The sequence below is a fragment of the Stegodyphus dumicola genome, chromosome 3, assembly GCF_044657685.1.
Source record: "Stegodyphus dumicola isolate Sdum_Otavi_A_Nest chromosome 3, ASM4465768v1".
Taxonomy (NCBI): Eukaryota; Metazoa; Arthropoda; class Arachnida; order Araneae; family Eresidae; genus Stegodyphus; species Stegodyphus dumicola.
The window spans coordinates 52,082,977-52,103,325 of NC_140770.1; the positions used below are offsets into that span (position 1 = coordinate 52,082,977).

The 20,349-nt window shown below is 32.3% G+C and overlaps 1 protein-coding gene across 1 annotated transcript in view; it reads right to left on the reverse strand.

Moving 5' to 3' along the window:
- Window positions 1-19,636, reverse strand: part of Tif-IA (RNA polymerase I-specific transcription initiation factor RRN3 homolog Tif-IA) — a 42,509-nt gene extending 22,873 nt beyond the window's left edge. Inside the window, exons 1-5 of the mRNA XM_035357635.2 lie at window positions 19,422-19,636; window positions 6,676-6,876; window positions 2,227-2,316; window positions 423-552; window positions 128-224 (exon numbers count right to left, since the gene is read on the reverse strand). Coding sequence (XP_035213526.1) covers window positions 128-224; window positions 423-552; window positions 2,227-2,316; window positions 6,676-6,873 — 515 coding nt within the window. The 5' untranslated portion in view covers window positions 6,874-6,876; window positions 19,422-19,636. The remainder of the gene's footprint in view (window positions 1-127; window positions 225-422; window positions 553-2,226; window positions 2,317-6,675; window positions 6,877-19,421) is intronic.
- Between the last annotated feature and the right edge of the window lie 713 nt (window positions 19,637-20,349).

The following is a 20,349-nucleotide window of genomic DNA, read 5'->3' on the forward strand; positions in this document are numbered from 1 at the left end:
AGTTTAAATTTGAGTTATATTTTTAAAAAATATATTTTCAAAAACAATATTTCAAAACAGTGAAATAGTTATTTTATTTTATTCTTCTTTTTTTTTTTTTTTTTTTTTAATTTAATGGGAAACTTACAGTGGTACAAGCTTAATCACAAGCTTTAAAAGTTTGTGAGAATTTTGATACATTTTCATTTCACTTTCAGTGATGTCTTCATTATTAACATCAGAAACTGTAAAGAAATATTAAAACAAATTTTTAAAATGAATAGATAAAAGCAGATTTCACAAAAAATACACCTGTCTATTAATATTATAATATATCACCTATGCCTATTAATATCATAATATATCAATATATATATACATATATATCACCTGTCTATAATAGTTTCTATAAAATACCTTTCTATAAAATACTTTGCACATACCTGTATAAAATATCTTAACAATCATGAATAAAACTTCTCCAACATACGAAGCATGTGCGGTCACTAAATTCTGAATGAACTCTTCATATAATACAATGAAAGAGTCATCTTTGAGGTACCAACTTAAATTCTGAGAGAAAAAAATAATTCATAAAAATGTAAGAATTATCAGAAGCAGAAAGACAAATTAATAATTAAAAATATAAATATGTTATTCATTAGTGGGCCAAACAATAATAACAATAACAGAAGCACCAAACAAAAAAATATTTTTACTATTTTCTCTGTTACACATATCACAAAATAAATGCTCTTTCCATATCGAAATGATTAGCCAATTTATAAATTTGTATTAGACTGAGGATATAGACACAGAAGAGTAGTATTGAATATGTTAAATTATTTTCATTCTTTTTAATTATTTATTTATTTTACAGAGTTATGGTGAAGAAATGTAATTTAAAGTCTGAAGAGAGAAAGTCTGTAGAAGACATTGATAAATGTTAAAAATGAAAAATCTTAACTTGATATTATAACTGGCTATCATAAAAAATATTGCTGTGTTGGCCAATCTGTTTTTAAAATAAGGCAACAAGCTAAATGCTGCTTTGACAGAAATGAAGGAGGACAGAACTTTCAGTTGTGTTCATCTACCTCCCAACAGCCTGAATTTAACATCTTGCATGTATTGACCAAATCCTGCATGGATTTAGGATTCTTTAATAAACTGTTTATACTTCAATCAGTGTGTTTAGGATTAAACCATTAAATGATTTTTTCTTTCTTTTTTTTTTTTTTCTTTGCAGCTGGACATGGAATATACTATGCAGGTTGGAGAGAGAAATAATTATAAATTGCTACACATGGAAAAGCAGTGCCAAAAATCTCAATATGCACTCACAGAACTAATTACTCGTGCCACAGAATCCTTCAATGCAGCCCATAAAGCAATAAATGATTTTACAAATTAAATAATATGTAATATAGGTATATGAAACTTTAATAAATACTTAATATAGTTTTATCCAAAGGAATAAATAACAATTACACCTTGAAATTAGTGACACAGTAGGATAAAACATTTTTTTTAATGGAACAATCATTTCAACATAACCAATTATGCTAACAGCATAATCATTTTGACATGGAGAGAGTAATACATGAAGAATAAAAAACTAGAGACAATGAAACACAATGAAAAAATTACAACAGTTAAAAATAAATTTACTATTGTGAGAAAGTGGAAAAATTAACAGCTAAAATACATCTGAAAATTAAAATTATATTATTATTCAGTGGCAATTTGTTTCTTTAAAATTTAAGAATTAATTTACATAATAACCTTCTTACATTTGATTTACCATAGTATATATTTTAACAAACTACAAGAATAATTTAAATTTCAAATATTATTTACTCAAGTATTTAATCATTTGAGTACCGTGAGGTGCTGTCGCACTCCTCTTGTGTTATGCCAAAAATGCTAAGAAGCATAATCGCACTGCTGTTTGTTACTATAATTTTTGCATTAACTGAGAACAGTTGCATTCATACAAATTGCGGTTTTGCTAAAACAAATCACCTAAATAAGTAGTTTCTGGTTCTGTTGGCAAAAATTAATTTTTGTATAATAATTACAGTTAATTATAATGATTTCTATTATTCCCCCTACCCCCCCAAAAAAAGTATGCATTTTATTCCACACTTTTAGCATATACACCAGAAAATTTTTCACTTAAATGGTTCATATAAATACTCAAGTGTTTAATAAAATAAAGTTTCAATGAAAAATAAATATACTTACCAACAAAGCAGAAATGATGCGATTATTTTCTCTGCTAAGAAATAGAATACTGTCCTTAAACTCTTTAATCCATTTCAGAAGAAGCGTATTCTGCAATAAATAAAGAATAAAAAAAAAACTTTCCTAGTCAGTAAACATTTGATGCCGAAACATTAGTAAAGCATTAGTAGTTCAAAATTTAGATGAAAAAAAAAAAAAATCAATGCAACATGGGTAAAATTGCAGTTATTATATATTTTAGTTAACAGAACCTTAAAGTTAGAGAGTTAAAGAGAATCTTCTTCTTAGATGGAATTAAAATGAACCAACTCCCTGCCCCCTCCAAATAAAAAAAAAAAGAAAAAGATGTGTGTCTATATGAAAAAAATGGACAGGATTTTGAGAATGATTAAATGAAAATATCAAAAAAGACAATTCATTCTTTATTATCACAGCTAATGATGGGAAAACAGCTCACAGCCCCATATGGAATATATATCCAACCCAAAATGTGATACATTAAAAGCTGGCAGAAATTTTCAAGCGTAATGATTATGAAAGCCACCTTTCTATACTTCTTCTTATTAATGATAATGCAGTCTTAACAAGGAGTAGTTATACAAGAAATTTTGATTAAAAAACATGTGCATAATAAATCCTACTTTCCAGATTTGTCTTTCTGTTATTATTATCTGTTTTTTTTTTTTTCCCCTCAAAATTGAAGTTACCATTTAACCCTTTGAGGGGCAGTATATAAAATAATTTAAACTGTGATAAAATTTTGCATGAACTATAACTTATGAACCCTAAGGACACAAAATTGAGACTTAAAAAAATCTAGAGCGAAATCCTAAATTTTGAGAGCCGATATATATTTTATACTGCCGCCCCTCTAAGACATTTTTTTTCCAGGTAGCTAGCTGCCAATTGTTAATTTTTGTTTTTTTAATTAATTTTGCATACTTTTGATGTGCATCTGTAGAGATGGGTGCTTGGATATAGTTATATAGTTATGTATGTCTAAAGTCAAAAACTTTTAAAATTTCGGTAGAAATTTAAAATTTTAAAAATAAAATTTATGTTTTTATGCACTTTGATGATGCAAACCGGCTGAACATGCTTATGTAAAATATGGGTAAAAAGCTTTTGAACTTGATTTAAATTCAATATTATTATTTTATAAAAAAATTAGTAAATATGACACAGCATGCTTAAATCGTATCATGCTGCAAATGAACTAGTATAATATTATAAAGAGATATAACAGCCGAAAAATGAAAAGAATTTTAAAATGATACACGACTCAAATGAGAAAGTATGTTGCATTTCTGAAGTCATATTTTATGCTTTAGATAATATGTAAAAAAACCATGTGTTCATACTATGATACCAAGAATCCCCCCCACGCACACACACTTTAGATTATTGAGAACCGTAAGGGCTCTCTTTTTTATTTTTTGTAAATATGGGTTGTAATATATCTTTTTGTCCAGGAAGAATCGTTGTTAAACAATTTTATTATTTTATGCACCTCAAAGCTTTTATTTCAATTTTCAACCCCTTTGGCCTCCTTTTCAACTTTTGGATAAATTCTACTTTGCATCTAAAACGGGCCTTAGAAATATTTTCCCTCATTTCCCCAACTGTGAAATTTATTTCAAAAACAACCTATTTGTAACCCAACCCTAAGTTTCTCTTGCTTTCTTTAGTCTTCATCTGAAATTAACAAAGACGATAAGAATAAAAGCATGCTTTCAAATCAGCAGTTTTTGTGATTACACTAAGAGATAGACCTTAAGTGCACTTCCATCTCCCATATTTTTAAGTCAGCTTTTTCTTTGTGTGATCTTATCACACCACACAAAGGGAAAGAAGGCATGACTTGGGAATGACAAATCAGTTGTCAATCATCTCCTTTCATTTTCATTGGATTCTAGGATTTTGGAAAACATGAAGCAACGGGTGTCTTTTGGGGGCTAACATGCCACATTTAACCCCTACAATTGCGTAAAATTTTGATCCCAGAGGGCAATTTTGAAATCGATGACTCTTTCTCTTGGGAAAGGGTGAAGTGCTGAAATTAAAATTTTAACTAAATAGAGACAAACGAAACATGCTTGGTTCTTAATACCAGTATTAAAAACGTATACATAATCTTTTAATTATCAGTTTTGATTGAAATGCAGTAAATATAAAAGGTTCAGCAAGTGTATGTCATATATTTACAGATTTTGTATTTTTTCTTTCCCTCCAAAAAATTTATAAATCTTCAAATATGATACCTTGGAACGAGGTATATTAATTTCATAACTGCAAAATATTGAGTATTCATAGAGTGGTACTGCCATTTAGAATTGAAAAGAAACACTAGAAACTTACAATTACAGCTTTTGTTGTAGATAAATTTTCATTTTTTTCAAGGTTAAAAAATGACAAACAACCGGTGCCCTTCAAAGGGTTAAAGGACATCCCATCAATAATGTTGATGATACACAAAGGACCGTGAGAACAGCTTAAGAATGGATCACAGCATAGGATCAATGCTGCATAGAAACGACAGCTTCTCTGCTAGTACAGGATCGACAAAGCAGTTGAAAAACGATTTTATGCTGATGTTGGTCCTATGTGAGAACCCTAAAAAATAAACGTTTAATCAAATTCTTCTCTACTGCTTATGCACACAGCTTGTTAGTGTCATCAATGCATTTACCTTATGCTGGTATTAGCCTACATCATGTCGCTGTCATGCTAGTGCATGTCTTATGCCATGTTATAGATGTGCTAGTGTTGACCCCTAGCTATGAGAGAATTTGCAATACCTGAAAAACTTATAAATTTGGTCACCATTACTCTTACTGAGACAAAACTTAGGGTTAAAATTCAGAATAATCTCTCAGAGCCTATTGTTTCAAATGGGCTCAGACAAAGAAATGCACTGGCCTGCTTGCTTTTTAACCTTGCCCTCCAAAAAATCATAAATGACTCCAACATTAATACTTGTGGAACTAACTTTAACAAGTCTGTTCAGATTTTTGCATTTGCTGACGATATTGGAGGATAGAAGATCTTGGAATTCGATTCTGAGGAAGGCAAGGGCCCATCCTGGGCTGTCTGGCCATTGAAGGAGAAGAAGTGTTGACCCTATGCACCAATGTCTGTGAAGATGACAAATGTGCATATTAATTCTTTTACAGTATTTCTTTGTTATAGATCCCCCCCCCCCGAGATTTAATTGCCATTCAACCAAGATATCTCTCCAAAATCTGGCTGAGTGTTTTTATACCTCACCACGTGATCGTACATTAGCACTGCTTACATGTTCTTATACCTCACCACGTAATCGTATATTAGCATCGTGTTACACTTTTGCTCTTGCCACATGTTTTTATACGATTCATTTTTGAAAAAGGTTTCGAATTTTTATCATTTATTTAAAAATATTAATTGCTTTTTGATTTGTGAATATGAAGTTAACAAACTTTAATTTACCAAGTTATGAGACAGATCTCTTATTTTTTTATGAAAAAGGTCTTTTACCTGACAAACAAGTATGTGAAAATGGCCACAATGTTAACGCTGAAACCATTGCTTGTGCAATATTAAAAATTGGAAAAGGAAGAATGGCCTTCATGTCGGAAAATGGTTCAGCAGTTCCAGAATGTATCCATCACTGCTATTAGATTTATGGATTCTTGGGCAGATAGAGTTGACGTGTAACAAATAGCTTAATACGTGTGAAAGTACTGCAGCTGACTGGAACAATTACATGCGATAAAAAAAATAACAAGGATTCTTTAAAAATATTTTTAGGAAATAACATGCTAGTATTATTGTTATTATTATATATTTTGTTTATTTTAACATTTGCACTTTACAACCTTGATGAAATTATAACTGAGATTTTGGCGCATATCTGAATATGCTTGGGGCCCAAGAAGTACCCCTTTTACTTACATTTACCCCATTTTCTTTTTTCTCATTTCAATTTTATACTGGTAACTAGTGTCACTTTTATATGAATGTTAATTCTATGTCAGGTTGGTCTTACACAGTCAATTTATACTTCAATCCTATGAATGTAAGCCTTAGACCTACATATGTTGTCCCAGGTTTTGTCATGCTATGCCCATCGGTATATTGAAACAAAAGCCATATCTTGAATATAACATACGTAATGGTTTTGCCTGTTATTATTTTTTTATAAACTCATTCAGGTTAAAATAGCACACCAGTTAAACAACAAGAATCAGTGTAATTTACAGCCATTGCACTGATTTTGTTGTTTGACTTCTCCAATAATTATTCTCATTATTTAACTACCAGACTGAGAATGTAAGTTCATTTAAATGAATATTAAGCATTCAAATTTTTGAAAAATAAAAATCAAAAACAGCTGAAAAATTAACTATTTACATAAAACAGTATAAATATAGAAATGTTAAGACTATAGTACAAAGAGAAACAACTTACATCTGTATTAGGTGATGAAATTGTTTTAATCACAGAATTTAATTTCTCAGAATATGATTCATCACCAGGTTCCTTCAGGTAGGTAATTATACTTTCCTGGTCATCAGGAAGGTTGAATTTCACCCTTGCACCACCAGAAATCTCTTTCAAATTACCTGACACAGTATTTTTTAAAATTGGAGTTAGCACCATAGCCATTTCCTGAAATAAGCAAAGTTAAAATGCGTGAACTAAATATGCATATAAAATTTATTTACAACTATAATTTAGAACTAAAAGAATTTATATACCATTTTATAACTTTTCATCTAGTAAGTTTACAAAATTAGAAAATGTGGAACATTTGTAAGTCCACCAACTGCTTTCATAGAAAGTGTAAGATATTACCAAATATTTTGACACAAAGAACACTTTTATTGTTAATTGTGAGACTCAACAAATCGCTGCTAAATTTCTTTCATATTTTCAAGTTTGTATTATGTAAATATAAAAGAAACTGCCTTAATGTTACTAATTAAACAGCAAAAAATTAGAAGTAACGCTACTGACAGTTAAAAAGAGTGTAATAGGAGTTTTTGAATTGCTAGACTTGAATATTGCATTTAAATCATAATATAATTTGATAGATCTGACACAATCGAAAATTACACATACATTATGAAAAAAAATTAGAGGTCTTGTTATGTAGAATAAGAATAACCACAAAATTGCTAGTCAACATCTTACTTCTTATTTAACTGAATTTATGCATTAAAAATATGCTACTAAAGATGAAGCTTTCAGTTTTATTTTGCACGCGTCCGTGGCAATACAGCTTCTCAGGATCTGAATTATATGTTTCTTCCCAATCAAATGCAGTTCCGAAGAAGCCGTCGCTCTCCCCATATCTCTACATATAATAAAAGAACGAGTCTGTCTGTATGTGTGTGTGCGTCTTTCGTTCACGCTGCGCATAAGCTAATAGACCCATAGCTATGAAATTTGGTACATAGGTGCATGCATCTAGACAAGAGCCAGTGCACCTCGAAACGATTTTTTCGAAATTCAAATTAGAATTTTTTTAATTTTAGGTTTTGTGATGAAATTTCATCATTTTGAGACATAATGGGCTATAGGGAAGCGAGATTTTACTCTACACACTTCATTTTCACATCGTCATAAAACGTAGGCACTTAGCTATTTTACGAACTTAAAATAAATTTCGTGTTCCAATAAATCGATTAAATACGAATTTATTTAACAAAGGGAGCTTAACATCTTTTCAACGGGATTTTTTCTAAAAAACTTTATTTTTAAAAATGTATAGCTTATTTTTCTTTGATTTTTGGACACGTTAAACTTTCATCCTTGTGACTGCTTTTACAAAAAGAATTTTGGAAAAATGATAATATTTTGTATTTTTAAAAATTTTTTTAAATGAAGCTTCCGAGTACACTTCTCACATCTTTAAAAAAATGTGATTTTGGCAACAATTTTTCTGTCTTATTGTTGTTGATAGATTTTTTATGAAGTCGCATCATTTTGAATAGTTTCATTCTTTTAGAAATATGGGTTTGGCAACAATTTTTCATCGTATTTCTTATGTTACTGTTTTTAAGAGACTGGCATATTTCATTGTCATTTATATATATATATATAATACATTTTTATTGATTTCTTTTATAAAGTTGTTCTGCAGAGTAAAATTCTGTGCGAATTTTATGTTTTTTGAGTTGCTTTCATGTTATTTTTTGCCTATTTCACTGTTTGTAAGATATTGAAAAGTTTTGCATGATCTTTTTTCTTCAACGGAAAGTTGGTTAATTTTTTTATTAGGATAATTAATATTTGTATTAAGGGATATAGCTTATTTCATTGCAATTTTTTGCTCTTGTGAAAATATAAGATAAAATATCATTAATATATTTCATTATATTCTCTAAATATGACATTTGCATTTCAGTATATATTTTTTTGCTTTTCAGAATTTTTTGTTTTTTGTATTCTTTTATGTTATTTATTGCTCATTTCACTGTTTTTAAGATATTGAAAAGTTTTGAGTGATTTTTTTAGGAAATAAAATTCTTAACCTCCTTTATACCATTTGAATTCTTAAGATTTTGCAAAGGGAAGTTGGTTAATTTATTTATTAGGATAATTAATATTTGTATTAAGGGACATTGCTTATTTCATTGTAATTTTGCTATATGTAATAACTTTTTTTTATGAAGTTGTTCAGCAGAGTAAAATTCTACGCAGTTTTTTAATTAAACGTTTGCTGTTCCCTTCAGCCATTTTTCCGGTACATTTAAAAGCCAGACGAAGGCTGGCAGCGAAGTTGCTAGTATATAAATATATTTCATTATATTCTCTAAATATGACATTTGCATTTCAGTATATATTCTGTATTTATTAAATTTACTTACTTTCATCTTTTGAAATGCAAATACTGAAGTAACTAATAATTTGTTTATTTTGTTATACTTTTAGATAACTGCAATCAAAACATTTTAGGAATTATTTTATAAAACACAAGATATCTCAATTTATGGGTCAGTATTTATTATACTCCTCTCTAACTACAGTGTACTTATGCCAGACCCTTCAGTGACTTATTTTATGATATCAACAGATTTAAAATAGGGACAACAATGCAGGAAAATGAAAATTTAACTGTGCCAAAGTAGGTGAATATAAAGCTTATAATGCAGGCACATATCTGAAGCCGAAGCACTCTGCTTGAATGCCATAGTCCTTGTTTTTGAACTTTTGGTAACAAACCTTCATAATATCATATGATAATAATATTAGCACCTAAAGCTGTACACATTATTTGGGGACATTCTGTAGCTGAACTTTTGCAACAGAACTGAAAGTAAATGATGGTTCGGCTAAATCGCAGAATAGGCTGCATCAGTCGATGCTGTGTTTACTTCTCTTATGCTTGGACACGCCTTTTTATGACGTAATATTGGTTACACCTCTTCTTCAAAACAAGTTATAAGTATGCTATAGCTTCGTATTTAAAGAAAACTTATATTATATTTTAACTGATTTGAAATAGTAGGTTTATAATGTTCTGTGCGAGATTTTTTAAATTGTAAATCTACTTTTGTGTGTTGTGTGGTATTGTTAGCATTTAGCGCAACGAATTATCTCTCACAAATGTATTATTAAGATACCAAACGATTGAAAACGATCATTAGCAAACGATTGAAAATATTGAATGCATGAATTAAAAATTATAACCGTAACTTCTGAAAATACAGAAAAGAATTCTTTTGCTTAAAGAAGGATTGGTGTGATCACCGAGGCAAGCGGCAGCACGATAGCTGCGCTCCGTAAAAAAGTGAAAATTTTTCCTTTCCTCTTGGTGATTATCAATTAAATTTCTTTGAAAAATGTTTATTTTTCCCCTACAAAACCTATATCATTCCAATGAATTTCGGCTCCGATGTTGACGAGAATAAAACAGCGGACAATGTAAGGATATACTCCAAAAGCCTGGAATTCTAAGATAAGTACTTTTCTTTCATCTAAACTAAATCAAATTTCTATAAATAAGTGCCTTTAAATCAATAAATCTTAATTTTTCATCAGTTTAAAGCATTAAAAAATACTTGAAATTGCCATTGCTTGTGGCTTCCTTTGTGTATCAACTCGAAACAGACGCCAGCGTTATCAGTTCACGTCTGTCAACACTTACAAAGCCCTTAAGGAATCTCGAGAGAGGGAAAATTTGGGGATGAGAGGGATAATTTGGGCATCGCGCTATTTCCCTCTCGGATCTTCTGGATTCTCTTTTCTTTTTAGATCGCTTGAATATAGTTTCGCCTTTAAATAATATTATACCTCACCGATTTTTTCTCATACTGTTCTTTGCTGTCTGTTAAATGTCCATATGTAAGGGATGGTTTATTCTTCACCGCCTTAAATGAATTTTTAGAACTATGAGCTTATATAAATAACAGTGTGCCTCATTGTGTTATATTAACATTATTTAACTAGTAATAAATTATGATAGTAAAATAATTAATCTTGTAATAAATTATGATAGTTAAATTAATAAATACTGTTTAATTTGTGTTTTTAATACATATACTCAGTAATTTACACACATAAATATATATACATATTTTATTTATTTATTTATTTATTTTTTTGGGTGTATGCGGTTGTGGTCTTGTATTGTATATGGTTCTATGTTGTTAGTCTGCTGCTGCTTTTTGAAAAATGTATGAAAATGTTGAGAATGAAAGTAGCATAAGTTACTTTGGTTAAATTAATATATACTTTTGTTTGATGACCTTTGTTGATATCTCAGGATGCAAGCGTACATATTACTTTATATTCCATGCTAAATACCTTGATACGAAGCATTTTAGCACCGTCAATATTTGTTTTTTCCCCAGTAACACATCTATTCACCATTACCAAACACACTCACTACACAAACACACCTGTGAGACACTATTTATTGTAAATGAAGACAGTTTCTTCTCCTTTTAACTACACTCATGGACACAATCGTATTTTAGGATATTTTCTACTTCTTTTCCTTTTCTTTCTATAGGCCCTTTTTTTTTTTTTTTTTCTTTTTCCCTCTATTATTTTTGGGCCATTTATTTTAAATTTTATTTTGTCCCATCTTTCCTTCCTGGCCTTTTGAACTCGTACAAGATGTACGAAGTTCCTTTTTACTCTCCTCAAATACGAAATTGCCCCTCTTTCTATATACCTTTCCTTCGCACCTATGCTTGATTTTTCGCCCATCGGTGCAGAAAGACTTAGCGGGTGCAAAACAAGACATCTGTCTACTTTGTCTGTCTGTCTGTCTTTTTTGCTTAAAGAATGTTTTGATTATTCATGAGTGTGTTTAATTCGGTGCTTACTGCAGAATGGATGAGTATTTGAATCTGGATTTCTTTTATCAGTTGGAGCGAAGAGATAAAAAATGTGTTATTGAGTGGTGTATGGAGAAAGGTTTGATTGCAATATCGTATAAGTGCCCGATTTGTGGAACAAATATGAAACTAGTAGAGCGAAAAAACCGTATAGACGGTTTTTAGTGGATGTGCAGAGTTACTGGAGGCGAATGTAGGCATCGAATTTCAAGATCAATTCGAAAGAACTCCTGGTTTGCGAAGAGTAAATTGAGCATGTGTGATGTTTTGCGAGTTACCTATATGTGGTTGGGTAAGTGCGGGAATGATTTTATACGAACGGAATTACGTATTGCTAAAAATACGGTGACAGATTGGAAAAGTTTTTGTAGAGAAGTATGCATGGAGTTATGTTTGAAGGAGAATGTTAAGTTGGGTGGGGAAGGTGTCATTGTCGAAATCGACGAAAGCAAGTTTAGCAAGCAAAAGTATCATAGAGGTAAAAGAGTCGAAGGAAAATGGGTTTTTGGTTTGGCTGAGAGAGGAACAGATAAATGCGTCTTTAGAGTTGTTGAAAACAGAGGTGCCGAAACATTGCTAGAAATCATTAAAGAGAATGTTCTACCAGGATCGATTATTATATCCGATTGTTGGAAAGCGTACGACTGTCTCGAGTTCGAAGGGTATGCGCACCTGAAAGTCAATCATAGCTTGAGTTTTAAAGATCCAGAAATGTGGTGCGCAATGCCGAGTTTGTGCAATTCTGGGATGTTTTTTTAAGTGAAAATAGGTTGATGTGCACATGGGCAAAGCCAATGTGGTGCGCTATGCCAAATTTGTGCAATTCTGGGATGTTTTTTAAGTGAAAATAGATCGATGTGCACATGGGCAAAGCCATGTGGTGCGCAATGCAGAGTTTGTGCAACTCTGGGATGTTTTTTTAAGTGAAAATAGATCGATGTGCACATGGGCAAAGCCAATGTGGTGTGCAATGCCGAGTTTGTGCAATTCTGGGATGTTTTTTTAAGTGAAAATAGGTTGATGTGCACATGGGCAAAGCCAATGTGGTGCGCTATGCCATATTTGTGCAATTCTGGGATTTTTTTTAAGTGAAAATAGGTCGATGTGCACATGGGCAAATCCAATGTGGTGCGCAATGCCGAGTTTGTGCAACTCTGGGATGTTTTTTTAAGTGAAAATAGATCGATGTGCACATGGGAAAAGCCAATGTGGTGCGCGATGCCGAGTTTGTGCGCGATGCCGAGTTTGTGCAATTCTGGGATGTTTTTTTAAGTGAAAATAGATCGATGTGCACATGGGCAAAGCCAATGTGGTGCGCGATGCCGAGTTTGTGCAATTCTGGGATTTTTTTTAAGTGAAAATAGGTCGATGTGCACATGGGCAAATCCAATGTGGTGCGCAATGCCGAGTTTGTGCGCGATGCCGAGTTTGTGCAATTCTGGGATGTTTTTTTAAGTGAAAATAGATGGATGTGCACATGGGCAAAGCCATGTGGTGCGCAATGCAGAGTTTGTGCAACTCTGGGATGTTTTTTTAAGTGAAAATAGATCGATGTGCACATGGGCAAAGCCAATGTGGTGTGCAATGCCGAGTTTGTGCAATTCTGGGATGTTTTTTTAAGTGAAAATAGGTTGATGTGCACATGGGCAAAGCCAATGTGGTGCGCTATGCCATATTTGTGCAATTCTGGGATTTTTTTTAAGTGAAAATAGGTCGATGTGCACATGGGCAAATCCAATGTGGTGCGCAATGCCGAGTTTGTGCAACTCTGGGATGTTTTTTTAAGTGAAAATAGATCGATGTGCACATGGGAAAAGCCAATGTGGTGCGCGATGCCGAGTTTGTGCGCGATGCCGAGTTTGTGCAATTCTGGGATGTTTTTTTAAGTGAAAATAGATCGATGTGCACATGGGCAAAGCCAATGTGGTGCGCGATGCCGAGTTTGTGCAATTCTGGGATTTTTTTTAAGTGAAAATAGGTCGATGTGCACATGGGCAAATCCAATGTGGTGCGCAATGCCGAGTTTGTGCGCGATGCCGAGTTTGTGCAATTCTGGGATGTTTTTTTAAGTGAAAATAGATGGATGTGCACATGGGCAAATCCAATGTGGTGCGCAATGCCGAGTTTGTGCAACTCTGGGATGTTTTTTAAGTGAAAATAGATCGATGTGCACATGGGAAAAGCCAATGTGGTGCGCAATGCCGAGTTTGTGCAACTCTGGGATGTTTTTTTAAGTGAAAATAGATCGATGTGCACATGGGAAAAGCCAATGTGGTGCGCAATGCCGAGTTTGTGCGCGATGCCAAATTTGTGCAATTCTGGGATGTTTTTTTAAGTGAAAATAGGTCGATGTGCACATGGGCAAATCAAATGTGATGCGCAATGCCGAGTTTGTGCAACTCTGGGATGTTTTTTCAATTGAAAATAGATCGATGTGCACATGGGAAAAGCCAATGTGGTGCGCAATGCCGAGTTTGTGCGCGATGCCGAGTTTGTGCAATTCTGGGATGTTTTTTTAAGTGAAAATAGGTCGATGTGCACATGGGCAAATCCAATGTGGTGGGCAATGCCGTGTTTGTGCAACTCTGGAATGTTTTTTTAAGTGAAAATAGATCGATGTGCACATGGGCAAAGCCAATGTGGTGGGCAATGCCGAGTTTGAGCAATTGTCTGATTTTTCTTCAAGTGAAAATAGATAAATGAGCACAAGGACACCGAGTTTGTGGAATTCTTTAATGTTTTTCGAGCGAATACTGATCGTTGTGTAAAAGGGAAAACGAGGTTGTGCGTGATGTCGAGGAGTAATGTGACTTTATTTATGTGCAATGTTTAACATATCGTTTGTGTATTTTAAACTTGTATTGTTGTTTTAATTGTGAATTATATTTAAGACATAATTTTTCATTTAAATTGTATTTTTAATTTTTTGTTTTTTGATATGTTTATAACGCTTTCCGATTTACGATATATATGGATAGTCCGACGATCGACTCAACAGTAGCAAAACTGTAAACCTTAACGCTTGAAGTAACGTTTACCTCATATTTTAATACGTAGTGTTTGGTATCGTAATTGCAAATAATATGTGTGTGTGTGCGTATGTGAAGCATTGCTTAGTGTTCCAAGTTTGTAGTATTTATTTTATTATATTATTTTCTTTCATTCTGAGAAATTAGATTTTTTTTATTTATTAATGCGTAGAATTCTAGCATGCCTGCACAGAATATAGCGTGATTTAGGAATTTTAGAAACTGATATGAAAGCTGTGTAATGATGTTCATATGCAATAAAAAATATTCTTTTTTTATTAACGTAAAGTTTAAAATTTTTAGAAATAATGAAAATTGTCTAATTATTGGTATGTAAGGAATTATGTCGTTACGTAGCAAGAAGGTAATTTGTAAAAATGATAAAATTGAAATGTTCCACAATATGAATTTAAATTAAAAAAAAATAGTTTATTTGTATAAATAAAAAAAATTAATAAAAAAATAATAATTTAATATTGAAGCTCTACAACTATTAGAGACTGCGACGTTGTTTATCGTTTTAATAATTGGTAGAATTCGCTCACTGTATCATGGTAATTTTATAAACGATTTATTATACTTATTATCAGTAACGCCTAAACTTAAATGTTATAAATGTAAATTAAAAGTAAGGAATTTGATATTAATTTACAATAATAAACAATTTATTATTGTTATTTTTAAGAGAAAATAGAAAGTACACGTAGTGTAAATGCGAGACTACATTGTGACGTCATAAGCTTAGTCCCACCCATTTAATGACGTCACGCAGCTCCTCATACTGAACTTTGTTGATGCAGCCTATTCTGCGCTTTTACCGATGGTTCTAACCTGGTAGCATGATAGTTCCATTTCAAACACCTTGTACTTAATGATAACGATATTTTTTTTTACAAATTACACACAGTGCTTTAAAGCAATCTCCTTCTTTCTTTCAAATGCCAAAAATCGTTTGGCAAAATATGATTAAACACACCAAAGCAAACTGTTCATGCAGACGATATTTGCAGTTACAGGAAACTTCTGTTAAAAACTGATACATGTACGTTCACTTGTTGTCATTAGATTAATTATTGGTTACTTGCGATACATAACATCTATTTAAACATATAAATTAGTAACTAAGCAACATATCAGGTTTCATTCAACATATAGTATATATATATTTTTACATGTTATATATGACATGTTAATTACATAATAATTTTCAGATGAGCAATACTGGTTTCTCTACTAAAATACCTCGCAGCACAAAAGGATTATCTACATATGAAGACGAATGCCTACAAGGAAGACTTCATAAGAGATACTTACAACTATACTTAGAAATGACCTCAAAAAATACCCATGGCTAAGTGTTGGCCATAAGTGGACCCCATGAAAAATATTGAAAAAGAAGCACAAGTTACTGCAAATATTCCAAAACTCTATATCATGGATCCTCAGCATCATTGCACCCATCAACGTGTCTACTACTACTGTGCAACCACAATAAAAATATTACTTTAAGATGCTACTAAAAATTTTTATAGTTACTAATTAATTAAAGAGTTTTCATAAGCACATTTAAAAAATTATTTATTCATATGTTAATAATTTTAAATGGTGTTGACAGACATCCAGGTTCGATCGGTATTGTCACACTCTGAAGGTATGGTCCAGGCATTCCAGCCAATTTGTTATTTTGATCAGATTATTCATTAAAAAAATGTCAAATACCATTGTTTTTAACAATGAGTGTCACAAAATCAAAGTACAGATCTAAATCTTAAAGATGAACATCTTGATGATTACTTACGAGTAGGAATATCATCGTACTCTCTTAATTATGAAGCAATGGCCTACGAAACACAATGTCAAATATCATAAACTTTTACCTGTACTATTTAGTACCTATTTATAAAGAACTCGATCAAAAAAAGAAAAGAATAAATGTGCCCACCACCCCTATGACATTTCAGATTGTTCAGATGATTGAGAATCCTGTCCAGATGATTGAGAATCCTGTCCTATATCCCTAAATTATGGAATATATCTCTTTGAAATCCAGACCCTTCGCTAAGCTGTATCCTCAAAATACCCGAACCGCCCGAAATACTTTTCCAGCAATTTCTTCTCCTCCCTGTCCATTAACACAGAAAATAGAAAATAGGTGTGAAGATTTAAAATGACATCCTTTGTACTTTCTAACAAAGATTCCATTAGCCTTTGTCCCCGTTCTTTATAAAACTATTCTGAAGCTCAAATCAACAAGCCTTTCCAGCTTTGTTATGATCACGACTGAGATTTTGTATACAGTCAAAAGTTGTTAATTCGGACACCCATAATCCAGAATGATCTATAATCCGGACCTCAAAGCTACAAACTTTCTGCGCATGCGTCGTTTTGACGACCTTTACGGCTGTGAATACGCGTGCGCACAAAATACGTTTACGAATGCGCGTTTAATGTATAACGGATGGTATAAGGTAAGCTAAAATTATCTAATTCAGTTAATGTTGCAGATTGTGTTGTTCCTTAATCTTCGAATTGAATTCGGCTTATTATTTTTTGCAGACTGCTAGAGCAATTTTATAAAAGTAAGCTTGAACTTTCGATTATGTTAAATAGAATTTCTCATATATATTTACTAATATGTAAAGGATCTACAAAGTGATAGTATGTTTAGAAGCCCATTAAACAAAAAGTGGAATTGCTGCAAAAAATGGATAAAGGCATAATCCTTTATCTAAACTTTAACGTTTGTTTATCTAAACTTTGGTTATCTTTAACGCTGTGACGCGTAATGAATTGGAAGTTGATCTGTCAGCACTATCCTTATCTTCAGGGCAGATGTTTTTATTTTATTTGGCTTATAATTCCTTACTAAATGTAGTATTTTATTTCGATGTACTCCGTCTTTGATATGATTTAAATCAAATTCCTCCTCATTATAATTCGCTTCCGATAGCGAAGAAAGTGACAGAGGTTATTGAAAACGAAAAAATTTCGATTGACAAATTAGCCGGTATTCTCAACACAGCAATTATAGGACTTGAACAGCGGAACTTTGTAACTGAACAAGAAATTATGTCTGTTTATAGAATTAAAGAAAATGTATTATCACATAAAAAACGAAACAACTTACATTGAAAGAAATGTTTAATAAAGTAAACAAATAAATATTAAGCTTTTTTTTTTTTTTTTTTTTTGTAAATTTTGATACCCTTTAGATCATAATTGTTCTTTATTTCATAAATTACGGTTTCATATTTTTAATTTTATAATTTCTGCATGCCATCTTACCAGATTTAAACTGATGATCTATAATCCGGAATCGCCGAAGTCCCGACGAGTCCAGATTAACGACTTCTGACTGTATTTCCATTATGGCTCTAGTGTAGAATTGGGTGCCCCTTCGATTAGCGACAATTTTTTGTAAAATTTTGGGGACGAAATCATATTTCTGGTTACCATGATAGTGTAACTTTGCTTTAGCCTCCTGATTTTTTTAAAATAAAAATAGATTAATGTGTACATGGACAAATTTAAACAGTGCGCAATGCCTAGTTTGTGCAGTTCTGGGATTTTTTTTAAGTGAAAACAGATCGATGTGTACATGGACACAGAGTTTATGCAATTCTTTGACTTTTTATTTTGGTTTTGTGTAGCGGCCATCTTGAAATTGTGTCTTCCTGGCACCGATCTTGGCATCAAAAAAGAATCGCCAAAAAACAAGGGGCACCCAATTGTAAACTTTTACCTCCGTTATTTTTATAGGAAGGAATAAATTGTTTAAAAATAAATGTAACCCTTAAATTTTTAAACTGCTCTTTTATTGCTGTTTAAAGCTTAAAAGCGCACTGTACCACAAAAGAATCAACAACAAAGTGTCACGATCAACCAAAAGATAAAGAAAACATCGTCGGACAAGCTGTCTGCAGTAACTGATACAATACATTTGGGAAAAGTGCATGTGCTACTGCATACCTTAATGGGGAGGGAAGAAAAGATTACAATCTCGGCCGTTTACGGGCGGTTCTGGTTCTACATTGAAACAATGTAGGGCCGTGTCGGGCGGATTGGATGTGAAGGAGATATACCTAAATTATAGAATATATACCAATTGGGAGCTAGCTTGTCCCAGCCTATGAACTATTATTAAAAAATTTTCAAAGTAAAAGTTAATAACATCTAAATATGCATGAAATAGTATATCTGATAAAATAAATAAATAAACTCATCATATGTATGCATATGATGAGTTTATTTAATTTTTATATTTATTGCTGCAAAGAGAGGGGAGAGCAGTTCAAATTACCAGCCCAGATTCTTTTAAAGGGCCTGCTTTTTTTTAAAGAAAATCGCAAGGAGCTATATTTCAGGATTATTCTCTTTTTTTCCCCCTTTTAATAAAATTCACAAGTTACAAATAAACTAGAAATCAACGTAAAATAATTAAGAAATATGAAAAAAAAAAAAAAAAGAAAGTTTTTTCACTACAAAACTGCTTTTTATAGTGAAATATTTCCAGTTATGGCATTTTTGGTAGTCAATTATTAATTTTAAGTACTATTAATTAAAGCAGAACGGTTTAAATTTAAAACAAATATGCATTACTTCTTAATAACGTAATTAGCACATCAAGTTAATTCTCATACCATACCTACCACAATCAATACAAACATAACACATTCTCTACGGCATTGCATACAAGTAAAAAGTAAACGAAAGGCAAAGAAATTACTCTTAACATATCACCTGCAAATATACTTTTGTAATACATCATTAATTTTTTAAAATACATGCAAGTTAAAAAATAAGAACAAATTAAGGTGTTAAAAAAATTTCTAACCTGCACTTGCGCACTAACTTAATAACAGTCAAGTTCCCGCGACTGAACAATCACACGGATAACACACACTATATTATCCACACTCAAACCCGTAAGTCACACTCTTTAACAATTGAACAAACAATAACATAATTTTGAGCACAAGATTGCATTCAACAGCGGTGTCCAACACCACGACATGTGCGATCTTGTTCCAAGACCTGCCAACAAGGTTAAAGTTGAGTTGTTTCTCTCTGCTTTCTCAGAATATCAGCTGATACTGACAATAAGATTCCATAGATGGAACCTTTCAGAACAAGTAGTGTCTATTACCATTACTTAATTTCTTAGCAGCACTTTAACAAAACTGTGTATAGTATGTACGGCCAGGAAAAATATAAACTTCTTTCTGAAATCGCAAATTCTTTTATTGTTAGGTTCAAAGATCGACCACAACAGTAGTCTCAAACCTTTTACACGGCCTTGAATATATTTCAATTATGCATATGTTGTAAATAAGGTGCTTATAGTTTCACACATATAGTGACAGCGGCAGAGATTTGCCTTATCAATGGTCTTGTTGAATGGAAAAGGTGAAAGAATGAGTATGTTGGATTTCGTCACCATATGCTTCTATGTCCCCCCCCCCACGATGGCAGGCCCTCAGCCAACTTCAGCTTGGCCAAGAATGAGGCCGGAAGTGGTGATCACTTTATTATGAAGGCATTGAATAGTTGAGCCGCTTTTGCCTTCTATGAAGAGACGGACAGTTACAACTAAGCCTTCTCCGGGTTTCGAATCCGAGCCGTTTGGTATCGAGGCCAGTCAAACAGACAAATTATTGGCCAAGCTGAAGTTGGCTGAGGGCCTGCAATCGCGAGGGGGGACATAGAAGCATATGGTGACGAAATCCAACATACTCATTCTTTCACCTTTTCCATTCAAAAAG